The sequence below is a fragment of the Gossypium arboreum genome, chromosome 10 (assembly GCF_025698485.1).
Source record: "Gossypium arboreum isolate Shixiya-1 chromosome 10, ASM2569848v2, whole genome shotgun sequence".
In the NCBI taxonomy this organism is placed as follows: domain Eukaryota; kingdom Viridiplantae; phylum Streptophyta; class Magnoliopsida; order Malvales; family Malvaceae; genus Gossypium; species Gossypium arboreum.
The window spans coordinates 19,846,739-19,865,640 of record NC_069079.1 but is presented as its reverse complement, the minus strand read 5'-3'; the positions used below and the strand labels follow the sequence as shown (position 1 = coordinate 19,865,640).

At 38.0% G+C, this 18,902-nt stretch overlaps 1 protein-coding gene across 1 annotated transcript; it reads left to right on the top strand.

Moving 5' to 3' along the window:
- Positions 1-8,328: 8,328 nt before the first annotated feature.
- On the top strand, positions 8,329-10,532 carry LOC108488905 (calcium uniporter protein 2, mitochondrial-like). Its single transcript, XM_017793180.2, has 2 exons — positions 8,329-9,273; positions 9,991-10,532. Exons 1-2 carry the CDS (start codon positions 8,587-8,589, stop codon positions 10,426-10,428), a joined length of 1,125 nt encoding a protein of 374 aa, XP_017648669.2. The 5' UTR covers positions 8,329-8,586; the 3' UTR covers positions 10,429-10,532.
- Positions 10,533-18,902: the final 8,370 nt, after the last annotated feature.

Sequence of the window (18,902 nt, the reverse complement as noted above, 5' to 3'; positions counted from 1 at the left end):
CATGTAATGGGGAGATATTAGTTGTTTCTCCAAAAGTTTTGGGTATAATTCACCATACGACACAAGGATAAGAGTGAATTGCAGTCTCTCGGGATTGGGCCTCGCTGGCCTTTATTCGTTTTTAGGCTGGCCCTGAGAGGGTATAGTATTTTATGGAAATATGGCGGTTGGCCTCGGGTTACTTGTGGCATAAACAGGGTAAGAAGGGTAAGGAGGTGGTGCTTGGTAGTAAGGGGTTTGAGGAGGATAATAGAAATTCGGAGGTGGATAATTTCGAGGTTGGGGCTGGTTTGGATATAGGTTTGGAGTGTAATGGCTTTCAGCTCCCACCATATGGGTTTCTGGCTCTTGTTTCTTTACGGGTGCTGCCCTTCTTGAACTGTCAGAACCATCCATCCTTCCACTCTTTATGGCATTTTCAATAAGTTCCCCGGATATCACAATATCCGTAAAATCTTTTGTGGCACTTCCTACCAACTTGTCATAGAATGGCGCCTTTAACGTATTGCTGAAAAGGACCGTTATCTCAGTCTTAGTCAGTAGAGGCTCCACTTGGGCCGAGATATCTCTCCATCTTTGCACATACTATCTAAAGGTTTCTGTTGGTTTCTTCTCTATCATTTGTAGAGTCATTTGATCAGGCACCATATCCGATACATGCTTGTACTGCTCACAGAATGCTGATGCCAAGTCCTTCCAGGATCGGATCTTTTCTCTACTAATATGGTTGTACCACCGAAGAGCCGACCCTACTAGACTATCCTGAAAACAATGTATGAGTAGCTTATCTTCGTTCACATAACCGGTCATTTTTCGGTAAAACATGACAAGATGCGCTTTTGGACATCTTGTCCCATCGTACTTTTCAAAATCAGGCACCTTAAACTTCGGAGGCAGAATTAGATCGGGTACCAAACTGAGTTTTTTAGCACCTAGCGCAGAAAAGACTTCAGTGCCTTCTATCGCTTTGAGTCTTTCCTCTAAGCTCCTATATTTCTCATTTGCATCTTGATTATCCAATTTCAACCTGGCTATCTCTGCTGGATCGTCCAAATCTGGAACGAGTGGATCAGCCGAACTAGCCCCCGGGTTTGATACGAACGTTCCTTGCCCCAGATTAACAGGCGGCGCAGGTTGTTGCTCCAGGCCGGTAGGTTCCCATTGAGCGTACCCTCTTTGTGTTGCGTGGGCATGCGGTGGAGTAAATCCTGGCGGATAGGGCGGATCCTGATCGAGATTAACCCTTAACTGTGGTTCCGCAACGTCAGGGTTCATAGGTCCCTTTCCTTTTACTAGAGCTGACATCATTTCCATCATCTTGGCCATTTGGTCCCTTTGTTCGAGCGATTCTTCTCAAGATCTCACCATTAAGTCTCTTGTCTCTTGCTGTGACTTGGCCAATTGCTCTTGTAATTCCCTCTGAACTCTTTCCATCCTTTCAATTCTTTCATTGAATTCGGCCTCCATTGCCCTAGCTTGTCGGCGCGTTCTATACGAATGACGTGGTTCCAGTCTCGTGGTATTACAACTGCAAATTGTATGTTTTATCCTCAGCGAACGATTATGGGATATGCAATGAATGAATGAATGCATAAATGTCAAATGAATGTTAGTTATGAAAGAAATGCAAGAAATTGGTGTTGATTTCAAGATAGCCCCTATTTAGGCATTTTATTAATCAAAAGAGTTCATTACAAAATATTTTACCATTTTCGATTCAGCATTACACAAACTTCCTAGCTATATCGCCATATTTCTTTACTCGTGCTAAGAACTCTGATATGTTTGATCTTTGACTTGAAGGGAATTGGCAAATGAGAATTTCAACTTCTTCCGATAATTGTACCACGTGCATGGCTCCCCCACGAACTTCATTGATCAAATAGCTAAGTTGCATTTCTTTTTCTTGGAGGCCCTCTTCGTAAACATGAACGTCTCTATCATACTGACTATGTTTTTCTTTCAAAGCCTTCAAGAGAGTATCTAGCTGTTGTTGACTATTTTGCAGCATGTCTTCTAACTCTCGTATCCTCTCTTTTAGTTCTTGACGTTTAGATCGACTAGTCATTACCTCAGTAGACACAGCTTCATATTCGGCATTCTTCTTCCTTAGTTCTGTCATAGCCCGCGCAGCCTTTTCCTCCTCTTTCTTCGCTTTCCCTTTCTAAAATTCTATCCCTCCTTTGATGTTGCTAATTTCTTCTTTCCATTCTGCCGACGACTTGCCCAGCCCACTATTCTTTATTGTACTTCTTAACTTCTTATTTTCCAGATGAAGATCTCTTAAGTCATTTCTTATGACTTCAGCCTCTTTTTGTACTTTCTCAGTTCTGGATCTTTCAATCTGAACGTCGATATTCAATTGGTAGTTTTCTTCTTGAAGAGCACTAAAGTCACGAGACATCTTGCCCTTTTCTCGTTCAAATTCTTGTCTTGCCATTTCTAACTCAGACGGCATTTCTTCCGAGAAAGGATTATGGACGGTGTAGTTTGTTGACGAGATTTGCTGACTATTCACCCGTTGCTTCCTTCATATGTCGTAATCTTGGGTGAGGGTATCAGCATATAGAGCCAATTCCATCAGATGAATTTTCTTCCAAGACTTTGCAGTGTCTCGGACCCTCTTCATATATCCCTCGCCCGCAAAAGCAAACTCAGACTGTGCTAATCCTCCAGTGGCGGGTATGAATTGTCGCGAAGAAAATTGCCTCTGGACTAATAGCGGGGCATATCCAACTCTTCCCCATAACCCGAGTAGTGGTACCCAATCTTGATTTCCAACCTTGTATAACAGAACCGAAGGGCGGATCCACGGTGCTCTCCAGGTTACATCTTCAGCTCGAATATTCTGAAAAACTGAAACCCAATGTTCTTCGGTGACATCCTTTGGCCATTCTCTCTCAAGATAAGCTTCCAACGGGGCGAAAGTTTTTGAAAACATATGGTACGGTGTGCGTTCTACTTTCCAGAAATGGCTCAAAATCCAAACATTCAGTAACTGCGCGCATCCAATAAAGCGTCCTTTCCCCATTTTTCTACATCTGTTTAAGGATCTGAAGGTCTCGGCCAAGATAGTCGGGACAGGGTTGATTCCTTGTTTCAATTTTTTGAAGAAATCCACCATTGTAACTTCTATGCGTCCAAGGACTTTCGGGAAGATGATCAAACCGTAAATGGCCAAAGCAAATAGATTTACCCTTTTCAACATGTCGGGATGATTCGGAACCAAATCTCGTAGGGAAGACCATGGGATGCAAATGATTTCATTCTTCTTTTTTATCTGTTTTTCGGCCCATACATCAGTCATGTCTGTCAATCTCACTAACTTTTTCTTGAAGGTCATCGGTTTAGGCTCCTTCACATATACTTTATAGAATTGTGCACTTTCAACACGAAGCAAAACAATGTACTCCTCTATAATTGGAGTCATATCTTCTCGATTGAAGGTAAAACATTTGTAGGCCGGATCCCAAAATCTGATCATAGCTTGAATCAAACGCTCGTCTATGTTGATAGTGATCAAGTGGGCTATATCTCCATATTTTTCAGTGAATATACCCTTAGTGTCCAAGTCCCACTAATTCCAAACCCGAACCAGATCTTCAAGGTTATTCTGGTGAACATTCACAGTTACGTGCTTGGGCAGATTGGCAATACATCCATCTACTAAACTATCCCCTTTTTCTTTCTGAGTTATTAGAGACTAGTCCCGAACCACGGCATTCTTCTCAGTTGTTTGTATAATTAACTCTTCTATTAGAAACCTATTTTTTAGCAACCGATCTCTAGTCAACACATTCCTACTATGATGCCTATGATGCATGATGAAAAAATAAAAATAAAAACAAACAAACTTGGTTAGTAACCACAGCAAATATAAATTGAGAAACAAATTAAGCTACCCGATTCAATTCTTTTGCATAAACAGTGTAAATGTAAAGAAAATGAAAGGCAAGAGGCGTTTCTCCCGTGTACTTATTTTGGTGACTATTAATGGACGGAGGTTCGGCATGGCTCTAATTAGGTGGCTCTTACAGTTCACTATATGTGGTTTAGGTTCTAGATAGGTACTCGAATTATTCGCACTATCGTCTACTAAGACTAGTATGAAGCCTCGGCCGTAGCCCATCACAGGCTCACGAGTTCAATTCGAGGGATTACATTTACTCATGCCTATGCGGAGGGACAAGTTAACTCACGAAAGCATAAGTCATAAGTAACCCAAAAGTATTCACTAGCCTGTGCGGAGGGACGAGTTAACTCACGAAGGCATAGTGTTTACTTTCACTTAAACGGACGGAGCTCGGGTAGAGAGCTCATGTTATGCAAAGATGCACGTGCACGGTGTGTGGGGAGAAACTCACAAACCTTTCATTTTATTTTTAAAAAAAAACTACTAAACTAAACCCATAAAACTTAAAGCTGAAAAACAAAAGGACAAGACAGATTAGAAAAATATTTACAACATAATGCGAATGCATGACTTTTTGAAAACAAAAATTTGAGGATCACGACTAAATGTCAATTTGAACAAGGAACTTTGAAAATTTTGACAACACGGGTTTAATTCCAGACATGGCTCTCAAAAAAGGGTCCCCAGCGGAGTCGCCAGCTGTAGCGACGTAAAAATTTGCTTTCGGTCGCTAATTGTGGCGATTTAGTGAAAACTTGAAAACTGAAGTTTGATTTTTGGAAATAAAAGGGAGTCGCCACCGATCCTTTTTGTAGGTGTGATCGGACACCTAATAAATTTATTTTTAACAAAAAGAAGGCTGAGTTTAGTTCTACGTAAAAATCCAGAGAAAAAAAAATTAGGGTTCGGGAGTCGGTTACGCGCGAGGAAGGTATTAGCACCCTCGCGACGCTCAAAATTGGTATCTTGTAGAATACGTATGGTCTTGATTTTCAAAAAATACGAGTTCAATGTAACATTTAGTCGTAATACAATTGAAACACGAGAAATTTTAGTTTTTCAGTTTTTTAGAAGGGCATACCGTTTTAACACGAGTCGATTAATATTCACCCAACATAGCGATGAAATCGGTGACTTAGTATTAAACCGATACGTTGCCTTACTTATTAAAAAAGGAATAAAATTTTCTAAATAATGCAAAGCAAAATAAAAATAAAAAGAAGACAGATCTAGAAGTATATTGAAGCAAATAATAAATATGACAATAATATCGAAAACGATGAAGATGTATGCGGTATTAAAACGTAATATGAGAATTAAATATGAAATGGAAACAATATATGTATATGTATACGCATATAATAATGATTAATATAGTTATGAAAAACATGATATTAAAAATATTAATGATGCTACACATGTATACTTACTAGTAATGAATAAAAACTACATACATAATGGTATTAAAGGATAGATATATAATATATACCTATATTAGAATGATAGTAGTATATATATAAAACTATAGACATGCTACGTAAATGCGTATATATATAAAAATAACAATGTGTTAGGAATATGTACATGAGATAGTATAAAGAAATATATAACTAATGATATCAAAATATATACGTAATAACATATAAACGATATAATATATATTTTTTAAAATGTATATAATATATATAAATATATATATATATACATACTTACATAATATAATATTTACATAACATATACATACATAATAATAATGTTGAAAACATCTATTAATAATAAACATATGCCTATATGTATTAAAGATATATATATAAATAATAAAACATATACTAGTACTTATAATAACAAGGATAAAATATATACATAAGATAGTACAAAAATATATAAATATTATGATATTTAAAAACATATACATGAAATAGTAAAAGAAATATATAACAAATAACATAAAGATATATGTATGAAATAACATAAAATATATGAATAGTATGATATTCACAAATATATACATATTATAACTTTTTTGTAGAATAATATAATTAAATATCTGAAAATAATACTATATACACAAAAATGTATATATACACATATGGTGAAATATATGTACTAATATTAATAATAAGTATAATCGAATAAAATAAATATAATAATATATACTCAATATGGTATTAAAAATACGTATATATATAATAGTATTTGAGTATGTACATGAGACAATATAAAATATATACATGAAAATATACAAGAAATATACAACTAATAACATTAAAATATATACATAATATAAATATAATATATACAATATACACATATGATAAAAAACTATTAATACGTACATGTATATCTATATACACATTAAGTGAAAATGCTAATGGTAACAATATTAATAATAAATATATATGCATATAATAGTAAGAAACGAAACATAAAGAAAACATATATATGTAGCCAAATATAATATAATAGTAACAATATATAAAAATAATAGTGATAACAATATTATATATATAACATGATTAATATTTAAAGTGAATTAAATAGCAAAATAATATGAAATTCAAGGTAAATACGAAAAATAAATGAAAAAGGACTGAAATTGGATTAAAATCAAAGCTTTGGGGCGAATTTTAAAAAAATATAAAGGGGAAAGGACCTATTAGAACGCGTATAAAACTGTGGGGGACCAAAAGAGCAATTTTCCAAAACCCTTAAAACAATGTGCATCACGGAGGATCAATTCGAGAATCATAACAAACTTCGGGGCCAATTTATAAATAAATATAAACCTGATTTAAAACACCAAAAATGTGGAAGGACCGATTGCGCAAATAGCCCCTAAGAACAAAAACACGCGATCCTAGGAGGGTATGGGTGGTCGGTCGACCTGTAGTAAACAGCGTCGCTTTTATGTCCTGGGGTTTAATGCCAAAACGGCACCGTTCTATAAATAGTATAAAAGTCAAAATTTTTCTAAAATTTCATTTCAGCTTTGTTTTTAAAAAAAAAAGAAAGGGAAAGGGTTTAGTGCTCTGGCATGGATGATTTTCGGCGATCGGACCACCGTCCGTCCGTTTCCGGCGACCACCATATACGGCGGCCGGAATTGCAAAATCGGCCCTTTTTTACCCTTTGGTTCCCCTTACCTTAGATCTGTAGTTAAAATGTTCAAAAACCTCAACAAAGCCAACTGAAATCAAGAGAAAACCTTTCGGTTCTACTCTCCGATCGCCCCAAACGAGGTAAGGTTCGATATCTTTTATTTATCTATTTAAGGATAATAGAAATAAAGAGGAAAAGGAACAAAGAAATCACCTTTCTGTTGTTAGATTGCTTCTCAATATAGATTTGTGTTTGTATTGTTTGGTTTTTCTTGAATATTCGAAAAAAAAAGAACCCCGTTACAAATGTTTTCATTCGGCTTTATAGCCTCTTTTGTCACACTGTCTGCTTTCTTTTTGTTGCTGTTGCGTGTCTTTCTTGTCTTGCAGGTGGAGCAGGTGGCGGATGTGGCAGACGGCATGGGTGTTGCGGCGCTGAGGTGACTTTACCGATGGGGGTAGGTGGCTAGGGTTTCAATAGGTATTGGGTTGTAAGGGGTTTGGGCTTCTGTTGGGTTAGTTTAGTGGGTATGGGTTAGGGTTGGGCTGAGGGTAGGTTTGGGTAGTAGGTTTGGGTTTTGTTGTAATGTATTTGGGTTTATGATTGGGCCTCTTGGTTTAAATGGGTATTTGGGGTTTAGTAATTGGGTTGTTGTGGGTTTGATAGGTTAAGGTTTGAGTGGTGGGTCTGATTGTAAATGGGGTTTAAATATTGGGCTGAATGGGTAGTTAGGTTTAATTGTAATGGGTTTAGTGGGTCAAAATTGGCTTGTAACAAAAACGATACAAAATTTACCCTCTACCATTTAGATCGTATTTTTACACCAAAAAATACTAGTGTAGCCCATCTCTCTCCCTCCACTCATAAAAGATATTTTTTTTATATTGATGTTGCTTATCTCTCTCCCTTCACCCTTAAAAAATTATCTTTTAAAATAAAATACGTTATTTTGTAATGATATTTCATTTATTGTGTTAAAAAAACATGAGTATCGTCCATATCTCTCTCCTCTCACCTATTAAAATTATTTCAAACATCCTATTTTAATAAATAATAATATTAACATACCATTTCAGTGTTTAATTTTTCCATTAAAAAAACCTTATCTAAAAATCTCTTTATGAGTACAACAGTGACTTTAATTAACAATATTGGAAGTAATTATTTAAAAGAAGCAGTCAATCATTAAATTTAAAACTGTTTCCTATTATATTTTTAAATCATATGTGGCAACACGTTTGCGTGAAAACATAACAGTCTTCAGTTTCACTTCTGTGTTTGGCTGTTAGCTGCCCTGTCAAAAACACAGAAAATTTCCTATGTAAGCCACCCTGTTCTATTTACCATGAGTCCCTCACCTACAACCATATAGATCAATATTTTATACCGGCTTTATGCAAGTCAGAGGCGCCAACGCTAAATTTTTCATATGATCCGACGGCGTTCGGAAGTTCAAGCTTAGCCATCCACGTGTAGGGTGATTAAGTCGCTCTCTTCGATATTTCCCATCTTCATTTACCTATTTTTCTTCTTATCTTTTTTGTTCATATTCTTCCATTGTTGGACACTATAAAATGGCCAACTCTCCGTTTCATTGTGCCAAACGGGCAAAGGTTTTAAATCTTCTCCACTCTGAAAAAAAAAAAAGGTTTATTTATTATTTTATTTTATTTTATTTTAATTTCATCATGTTCAAGAAAACCTTGGTGGAGAAGCTTTTTAATATTTCGAAAATGTCTTCACAAGCTCTTACTAGATGCCGCACTTCTTCGTCAACGGCTCACAATCGAGTTCTGCAAAATGTAACCAACATGGTGCCGGATCAAGGAGACTTTAAAGCTAACGTTAACAGCAATGGAATGTGCCGTCGGTTTCTTCATGAAGGAGCTATGCTTTCACCGGCAATGAGGAAGCTACCGATGAGAGAGAATTTAATGGAGACGTTAAGGGGAATTGGCACGTCAAAAGACCGGATCCGACTGGAGGGGTTGAGCCCGCATTTGGAGGAGAAAACGACGGTGCATGAGGTGGCGGCACTGTCGGATCAGGAAGCGGAGAAGTTGCTAAGGGTGGCGCTGTTGGAGGTGATGAAAACGAGGCTGAGAGAGACCGGGAAAAACTGGATTCCCTATTCAAACTTCGTTCGGATTTGTGAAGAATGTTTTTCGGATCCGAAACTAGGATTGGAGTCCGCCAAATTACTTGACGAGTCAGGGGGCGTCATCGTCTTAGGAAACCTCGTCTTTTTGCGACCCGAACAGGTAGCTGTACAACTTTTTCGCAATTAATTATCTCTTTATATTCCATTTTATTTGTGATTTTGCTTAAAGATTATACCATTACAATTGCCCGGGGGAGAAATGATAGTTTCCGAATTTCAATTTCATAGATTTTTTTGCTTGAGGAGCAGCTGTCGAGAACTGATACTGTTTTGTGTGCGTGTGCATGTGTTTTGTCTTTTGTATTTCTGGACCGGATTTTTACCCAATATAGAGCACAATTTTCAGTTTTCAACACTTCTGGTGGACCCTGGGTTCCTGGGATAGAGATGTTTCTCACCCACTGCCTGTATCCATACCATTATTTATTAAAAATAATTAGTGAAAGAGTAAATTATGCATAATTAATATAAGGTTTACTATGTTGAGTTTTAATTTGATAGGTGTTAATATAAGAAGATTTATTTTCAAATGCGATAAAATGTGTTTATCAATTTTATTTAATTTTAAGTATTGTATAAAAAAATAAAATAAATTATTTATTTGATGAAAAATGATATTAAATTATTGACAAGTTATTAAGTCCACTATTTTACTTGGCCCCCTAACATTTTGGCTTGTGGAGGGTGGTTGTTTAGATAGTGAAATCTGAAAGGTAGCATTCTTTCATTTTTCATGTTAATTTTGGAGCCCTAATAAAAAGGTACCGGGAGATTGAATTGAATCCAATTATTATTATTTTGAATTTTGTGATTGTAGGTAGCCAAAGCTGTGGGAGGTTTGATTCCCTTACAGACACCAAATCCAAATGACCCGAGAATTAAACATTTGTTAGAAATGGAGACGCAAAAGGCTAAAATTGATTCAAAAGCCAATTCATTGGTCCGTCGAGAACTATGGGTGGGTCTAGTCTATTTGGTGGTTCAAACCGCGGGGTTCATGAGGCTAACCTTTTGGGAACTGTCATGGGATGTCATGGAACCAATATGTTTCTTCTTCACATCCATGTATTTCATGGCTGCCTATACATTTTTCCTCAAGACATCCAAAGAACCTTCTTTTGAAGGGTTTTACCAAAGCCGATTCACCACAAAGCAAAAACGGCTCATTAGAGCTCACAATTTTGATATGGAGAAGTATGATAAGCTGAGGAATATGTTTTACCCACATTCTGGGCAGGTCAAGATTGGTGATTGAAAATGATTGTTAGGAGATTTTGTTTTTAGGATTTGGGAGTCGCTTTCTCTAACATATTGTCCCACCCCTTTTCTCTTAGTTCTTGAAAGACATTTCAACCTAAATCTCTACAAATATCTTAACTAACACAAGATGATTGTAAGCACTAAATTTTTGTCCGACTAGAGTTTGTGTTTAATTTTCAAATTTTTAAAAAAAAAATTAATAAAAAAATTGCATTTTGACTCCTAAACTTTCTTTAAATTTTATTTAGACCCCTAAACTTTCCTTAAATTTCATTTTAACCCTAAATTTTTTAAAAATTACATTTAGCCCCAGAAGTTTTGCTGCATTTGTGATTTGGTCCTTCAGACAGGTTACGTGATTTGGGCTTCCCAAATTTTTAGGCCAAAAACATGGGTGGTTATTCCTTCTTCATCCACTACCTGCAAATGGCATAAAAAAGAAGCAAAATGGTAGAAATAAAGCAAGAGACCACACCAAAAAGAGAGGATTCTCTCCCATTGGAGAAAAAAGAGCAAAAAAAATTCCAGCAAAAAAAATTCCAAAAAAAAATTTCAGCAAAAAAAACTAAAAAAAAGGAACTTTCAGCAATCTAAGCAAGAAAAAATTTCAATATCCGGCAAGCAACCAAGCAACCAAGAACTAACCACCATTAACACCACAACCAAGCTCCCAAACCGAAACCCACTCTAAATACTCGAGCCAATCGATTATAAGCCACCCCAAAACCCAAACCTCAACTACCCATAGCTTGATTTCACGCGGCGCATACGATAGCTGTTGGTGGCACGCACGGTGGAAGGAGAAAGAGGGGTTCGGCGGCTTGAAGCTTGGATTTTTTCTTTCTTTCTTTGTTTGCTGCTGGAGATTTGTTTGTTTTGGGGGGGGGTTAGTATTAAAAAAGAAATATTTTAGTTAATGGGTTGGTTTATGTAAGGTTTGATGGGTTAAATTTAGTTTGGGTTAATTAGTAGGTTGGGTGATGATATGTTAAGTTAGTGGGTTGGGTTGGTTGTGTTGGATTATTAAGTTAGTGGGCTGAGATTGGTTTGTGTTGGGTTGAAGTAATTTGGATTTTGTATATTTTATGTAAATTTTATTTGTAATTGTTCTAAACCAAAATTGGTCTTAAAAAAATTAAAAAACAATAAAAAATATTAAATTTTAAAATGGTCGGGTCAACCTGACTCTATTGGCGGCAATCTGATCCGGTTAAGATCACCCACAAAGGCCCATTTCAATGCCCGAGAAGAAAAGAGATTAATTTCGGTAATCCATAATATTGGGGCTTCGTATATTCTTACCCTTTTATTATTATTTACCTATTTGAATTTAATATATATATTTTTTATAACTATATTATGTACATATATATATATATATTTTTGTACATATCATTATTTTATATTATTGTTGTAAAAAATTTTATGTATTTTTTATGTACGCTTCCTAATATTTTCTTTTATTGTAGATATTATTATTATTATTATTACATACTTTTATTATATGCATATATATATATATATATGTATTTTATGTGCATATTATTATTATTATTATTAATACCAAATATATCATTTTTCCTATTTTATTATTAGTACATGATTTGTTTTATTTTCCTTTTTGTAAATATCATTATTATTATTCTAATATTCTAGTATTCCATGTTAATATTTTTCATTAATGATATCATTTTTTTTTTGCGTCGTTTATCTATTTTTAATTTCTCACTTTAGGAATATTTTTTCTCATGTTTTAATTAATTTCAATAAATAAGGCAATGTTTCGCATTTTGGAACATCGAAGAATTGTGCCCTAACTTACGGGGTTTCGGTTCTCTCGTTGGTTCTAAATAGCTAAATATCCTTTTGAGTTTTGAAATACACGGATTTCCAATTTAAATTAAAAGACGACCTTGTGCTCGGGAATTCATGGTATTGTATCCTAACTTACGGGATGTGATACTCCGATATCTCGAGATAAGGAAATCTTTAAACAAATCGATTTAAGTTAATTCAAGAATTTTAAAATCAGTATTAATAGAAAAGATCATATTTCAAGTCCCTTCCCGATTTTTAATTTTCGACATTAAGACACTAACTAATCAATTCGGTACCAATTTTTTGGGTGTGTCGAGGGTGCTAATCCTTCCTCACACGTAACCGACTCCCGAACTCATTCTCTCAAGTTTCGTAGACCAAAGGCCCTGTTTTAGTAAACTAAAATTGATTTATTAAAACAAAGGTGATTCGATCACACCTAATAAAAGATTGGTGGCGACTCCCGTTTTAATTTTCACTTTCAAATAAAGTCGATCCCCGTTTTCAAAAGAATGGTTTTGACAGCTTGGCGACTCCGCTGGGGACTTCGAGAGTCGAGCCTTAAATTGATTATTTTTTTTCTTTTGTCAAAAATCAAAAATCGATTTTAAATTTACTGCATTGCATGTTGTCTGTTATTTTCGCGACTCTCTTCATAATATGCTTGCTTTAACTGGTTTAATTCTTTGAGGGATCTTTGCATATCGCATCATTGGTCAATTTCACCCTCTTAAGTGGAAGTGAAAAACTACTCCTTCGTGAGGTCTTCACCTCCGTATATGATAGTGGATCGCTTTCAGGATACATCCGTACCTGCGTCTTCGTGAGGTTTTCACCTCCGTATAGCCGTAGGGAAATGTATTCCCCTGAATCGAACTCGGTCTGTATGAATCTATAATGGGTGAGGATCGAGGAATCTGCTGGTTCGGGTACCTTTACTTTAGAACCAAACTACATGTAATGAGCGATAGGAGCCTACCCTAGGTAGAACCACACCGAACCCTAGTGGTTACCTGATTATGTGCTTATTTACTCCTTATTTGCTTTGAATTCTATTCTTTGTATATAATACTGACTTGTTTTATTTTAATTATTTTCGTATGACATTTCATCATAAAAGGGTGTTGATTTACGTTCGGTTACTAATTAGAAGAGTTTAGCATGGAAAAGGGATTTCTTGATAGAGTGGAGGATAATGCGGCCGTCCGAGTGTGGTCTGAGAGAACGCAACAGGAGAAAGGAGATAGTTTGACCGAGGGATATGAATCAGAGTTATAGGATTTCACTCGCATCAGTGTGACTCAGAACGACCTGCAAGAGTTAAAGGATATATGGAATAGTTGGAATGGTGAAGTCAAACAACTCTTTTACTGTAACTACGGTGACTTACTCTATTTGCTCGATGTAAAAGTGGACAAGTACTTGTTTCGGGCCCTCGTGCAGTTTTGGAATCCCGCTTACAGTTGCTTCACTTTCGGAGGAGATGATTTAGTACCTACGATGGAGGAATATATGGCGTTACTTAATTGCTCGAAGATTCAGGCTGATAGGGCTTATTCAAGACCTGTCAACGTCCCTCCCTTTTTGAAGAAATTGATAAATATCACAGGGATGAGCGAACAATGGGTTACGGCCCGCATCAAGGAAAAAGGGGATAGTAAATTTATTCCTTGGAGGAATTTGTGGGACTTGATCCTTGCACACCCAGATTCAAAGAAAAAGGTTGATGTTTTTGCCTTAAGCATCTACAGTTTGATCGTCTTTCCTAAAGCACTTGGACACATAGATGAAGCCGTCTCAGATTTATTCGATTGACTTGATAAAGGTACCACACCCGTCCCGGCAATCCTAGTAGAAACTTTTCGATCCTTGAATGCATGCCGGAGAGCGGGCGAAGGAAGATTTATTGGTTGCGCACAGCTTCTTTTAGCTTGGTTCCATAGTCATTTTTGGAAGGTGGAGAAGGTCTCCTATCGGGTATTCTCTAAGGATTATTTCCTATTAAGAGAATTAGTGGCCACATCGAGGCGGGACGACATCTCCAAAGAGAGGTGGATAACTATTCTCCAAAATTTATGGGCCGAAGACGTTGAATGGGGGGCTCCATGGTTGATTCCTGATGAGATCTTATATAGGTGCGATAATTTTGACTGGGTCCCTCTGGCTGGAATATGGGAAGCCGTTGGATACACTCCACTGATGGTGTTAAGGCAGCATCGATCAAGGCAGTTTATACCGGTGACATAAGGGTTGGCACAATGTGAGTTCCCCTATAAAGACAACAATTATAAGAAGAGGGTTCGCGAGATATCAGATGCATGGAACCAAACTCGAAGAATGAAAGGATTCACCGCAGGCCCGATGACGACCCCTGAGTATGAATGGTGGTGGGATAGGAGAGTCAACGACAACATCCTTAGGCAGAATCAAGGGAACACTCAACCGATAGAGGAGCATTTACGGGTCATCCCATCCGAGTTAAAGATCATTAAGCAAGATTTTGAGAAAAGAAACTCGGAGTTGGGGAAGAAGATAGAGCAGCTAGAAGAAGATAAAATGAAGTTGGGGTTAGACGTCGATATCCACAAGCTAGAGGCCGAGAAGTTAAGGAAAGGAAAGAACAAGGCCGAGGAAGATTTAGATAGTCTAAAAACCGATTACAAGAAGCTTCGTATAACGATAAAAACTGCCGGATTAGGTAAAACATCGGAACAATGGCGTCAAGAGATTAAAGAGGAAAAGACTAGAGCCGACCATTGGGAGAAAAGGTTTCAAGATGCCCGAGTACGAGAGGACACTCTGAAGAAGTGTTTGTTAGAAACCCAAAACGAAAAGGAAAAGTTACGAGCTCGACTGGCTGAATTGGAAAGATTACTTCAGCAACATCGTAGCCATAATTCGATAATTAAACTGAAGGCCAGTCTGAGCAGGATCGAAGAGTTGAAAGGGAAAATAGAAGAACTCGAGACCGCACTGCGAGATAGCAAAAGTCGAGTGGAACTTCTTGAGACAAACAACGACCATTACAGAGAACAGCTTCACCACTCTCAAAACCAGGTTAGAGATAGAGACTATGTCATGGGCGAAGCTATAGCTCAGGCTCGGGAGATAGCTGATCACTTGCAAACCTTGGCAGTTCAGGCTAATATATTGAGTTTAAAGTACGAGTCGGAATCAGACCGAGGCCGAAGCTTAGCTTGGCTTCTTAGGAAAGTTAAGACTTTGGGCATTAGGGCGAAGTCGTATATGTAATCATCCGTTCTATGTAAAGAAATTTTTCTTCTAGTGAAGTTCTTCTAATGAAATTGAAATGGGAATCAACGCCTCTTTTTTGCATTCATTCATTGCATGTACATGTCCTATAATCATTCGCTAAGGTTAGAATCATATAATTCACAGTTGCAACACTTCAAATCTGGAACCACGCCATTCGTATAAAACGCGTCGACAAGCTAGAGCAATGGAGGCTGAGTTCAATGAAAGAATCGAAAGGATGGAAAGAGTCCAGAAGGAATTACAAGAACAACTGGCTAAGTCACAGCAAGAAACGAGAGATTTGATAGTAAGATCTCGAGAGGAATCACTTGAACAAAAGGATCAAATGGCTAGAATGATGGAGATGATGTCAGTTTTGGTCAAAGAAAAATGACCCATGCAGAACCCCGACAGTATCGAACCTCAATCAAGAATTAATCATGACCAGAATCCACTCTATCCCCCAAGATTCACTCCACCACATGCCCACGTAGAACAAAGAGGGTATACTCAAGGGGAATCCACAGGCTTGGAACAACGACCTATGCCATTTGCTCATCTAAGGCAAGGAACATTTATGTCAAATTTCAGAGCAACCCCTGCCAATCCTGTAGTTCCAGATTTAGATGATCCAGTCGAAATAGCCAAGTTGAAAATAGATGATCACGAGGCTCAAGAGAAGTATATGAGTTTGGAAAAAAGACTCAAGGCAATAGAATGCACTGAAGCCTTCTCGGTACTAGGTGCTAAAGAACTCAGTTTGGTACCTGACATAATCCTGCCTCCGAAGTTCAAGGTGCTTGATTTCGAAAAGTACGATGGGACAAGATGTCCAAAAGCACATCTTGTCATGTTTTGCCGAAAAATGACCGGTTACGTGAACGAAGATAAGCCACTTGTACATTGTTTTCAAGATAGTCTAGCAGGATCGGCTCTTCGTCGGTATAACCAGCTTAGTAGGGAAAAGTTTCGATCTTGGAAGGACTTGGCATCAGTGTTCTGTGACCAGTACAAGCATGTATCGGATATGGTGCTAGACTGGATGACCTTGCAAATGATGGAGAAAAAGCCGTCAGAGACCTTTAGACAATATGCGCAGAGATGGAGGGACGTCTCGGCCCAAGTAGAACCCCCACTAACAAAAATGGAGATCACCGTTCTCTTTATCAACACCTTAAAAGCACCGTTTTATGACAAACTAGTGGGAAGTGCCACGAAGGATTTTACGGATATTTTAATATCTGGTGAGCTCATAGAGAATGCCGTCAAGAGCGGTAGAATGGAAGGTTCAGAATGTTCAAAAAGGGCAGCGCCTATGAAGAAGAAAGAACCAGAAGCCCACATGGTGGGAACGGGAAGCCGTTATACCCCTAATCCATATCCAAACCAACCCCGACCTCGAAATTATCCACTTTCAAATTTCTATTATCCCCATCAAACCCTTTACTGCCAAGCACCCCCTCCTTCCTACCCCGTATATGCCACGAACAACCAAAGACCTGTCACCACATTCCCACAAAACACGGTATCTACTCAAAGCCAGCCCAGAAACGAACCAAGACCAGCAAGGCCTAATCCCGAGAGACCACAATTTACTCACATCCCTGTGTCATATTGCGAATTGTACCCAAAACTTTTGGAGAAACAACTGATTTCTCCCCATTACATGGCACCTCTTAAACCTTCATACCCAAAGTGGTACGATTCAAACGCTAACTGTGCATACCACGCCGGGAACCAGGGGCATTCCATGGAGAATTACCTAGCCTTTAAGAGGAGAGTTCAAGGGCTCATTGACGCAGGTATCCTACGATTCGATAGTGCCAGTAACGCAACTGGAACCCGTTCCCTAACCATACCGAAGGAAATATGAGCACAGTGGGGAAAGAGGACGAATGGAAAGTCAGAAGATGTGTTTCGGAAATAAGGACGCCTCTGCAGAAAATTTGGGAGGTACTGGTTAAGAAAGGATTGCTTTGTCACCCCAATAGAATTCTCGGAGAAGAAGGTCAAGGTTTTTGCAATTTTCATAGAATTGTAGGACACGATATTCAGTCGTGTGAGGAATTTAAAAGGTTGCTTCAAGACCGGATGGATAATAAGGAGATTAAGATCTTTAATAAGAGAGAAGAGGCCAACGAAAGAGAAATATGCACCTCTGATAGCCAGTCATCAGGTCTCCCTTATAGCGCGGATCTACCGTTGGTAATTTATTATGACGCGACGAAGGAGCCGGTGAAACCAAAAATGATAATCGAAGTACCGTCTCCTTTCCTGTACAAGGACTACAAAGCCGTACCATGGAAATACGACGTCAATATCGTCACACCTGAAGATGAAAAACCCAAAGCCATGACTGAAAGTGTTGGGGAGGTAGATCATTTCACTCGTAGTGGAAGATGTTATTCGAAAGAGGTCAAACCGGTAAAAAAGAACAGTGCTTGGAAGTAAAAAGGGAAAACAGTGATGCATGAGGCCGAAGTCGAGCAAGAAATTCCACCGGTGCAAGAAACTAAAAAGCCTGTGGATGAGGAGAAAGCACAGGAGTTCTTAAAATTTATCACACACAGTGAATACAATGTGGTGGAACAATTGAATAAGCAACCAGCACGAATCTCGGTTTTATCTCTGCTGTTAAATTCAGAGCCACACCGGAATGCTTTGCTGAAGGTGTTGAATCAAGCTTACGTGGCAAATAATATATCCGTTGAGAAGCTTGACAGATGGGTGAATAATCTAAACGCGGATAATTTCATTTCTTTTAGTGATGATGAAATACCACCCAACGGTAGAGGCTCAGTGAAAGCACTGCATATTACGACTCGCTGCAAGGGCTACATAATACCGAACGTGCTTATCGATAATGGGTCGGCACTCAATGTTATGCCTTTGGCTATGCTTTCCAGAATTCCGATGGATCTGTCCCATTTAAGGCCCTGTCATTCTACGGTAAGGGCATTCGACGGGACAAGGCATGAAGTCATGGGAAAAATTGAGATCTCTCTGGAAGTGAGTCCCTACATATATGATGTCGAGTTTCAGGTCATGGACATTACACCCTCATATAACTGCCTTTTGGGAAGACCCTGGATCCATTCTGCTAGAGCGGTCCCATCATCCCTCCATTAAAAGGTGAAATTTATCATGGATGGCTGTTTGGTCACTGTCGAGGGAGAAGAAGACATTGTCGCATCTATCTCTGCTGATGCGCCATACCTTGAAGTGAGCAAGGACGCAGTGGAATGTTCCTTCCGATCCCTTGAATTCGTCAATGCCATATTCGTCACTGAGGGAAACAAAATTTCCGTGCCTAAATTGTCGAGAAATACTAGAATGGGTGTCAAGTTGACTGTAGGAATGGGAGCTCGAGCGAGAAGAGGTTTAGGAAGATATCTG

Excerpts from the sequence above, each read along its gene's own strand:
- LOC108488905 (XM_017793180.2), top strand. The coding sequence starts at position 8,587 with ATGGCCAACTCTCCGTTTCATTGTGCCAAACGGGCAAAGGTTTTAAAT. Across the intron at positions 9,274-9,990 it reads TCTTTTTGCGACCCGAACAG|GTAGCCAAAGCTGTGGGAGG; the intron begins GTAGCTGTACAA and ends TTGTGATTGTAG.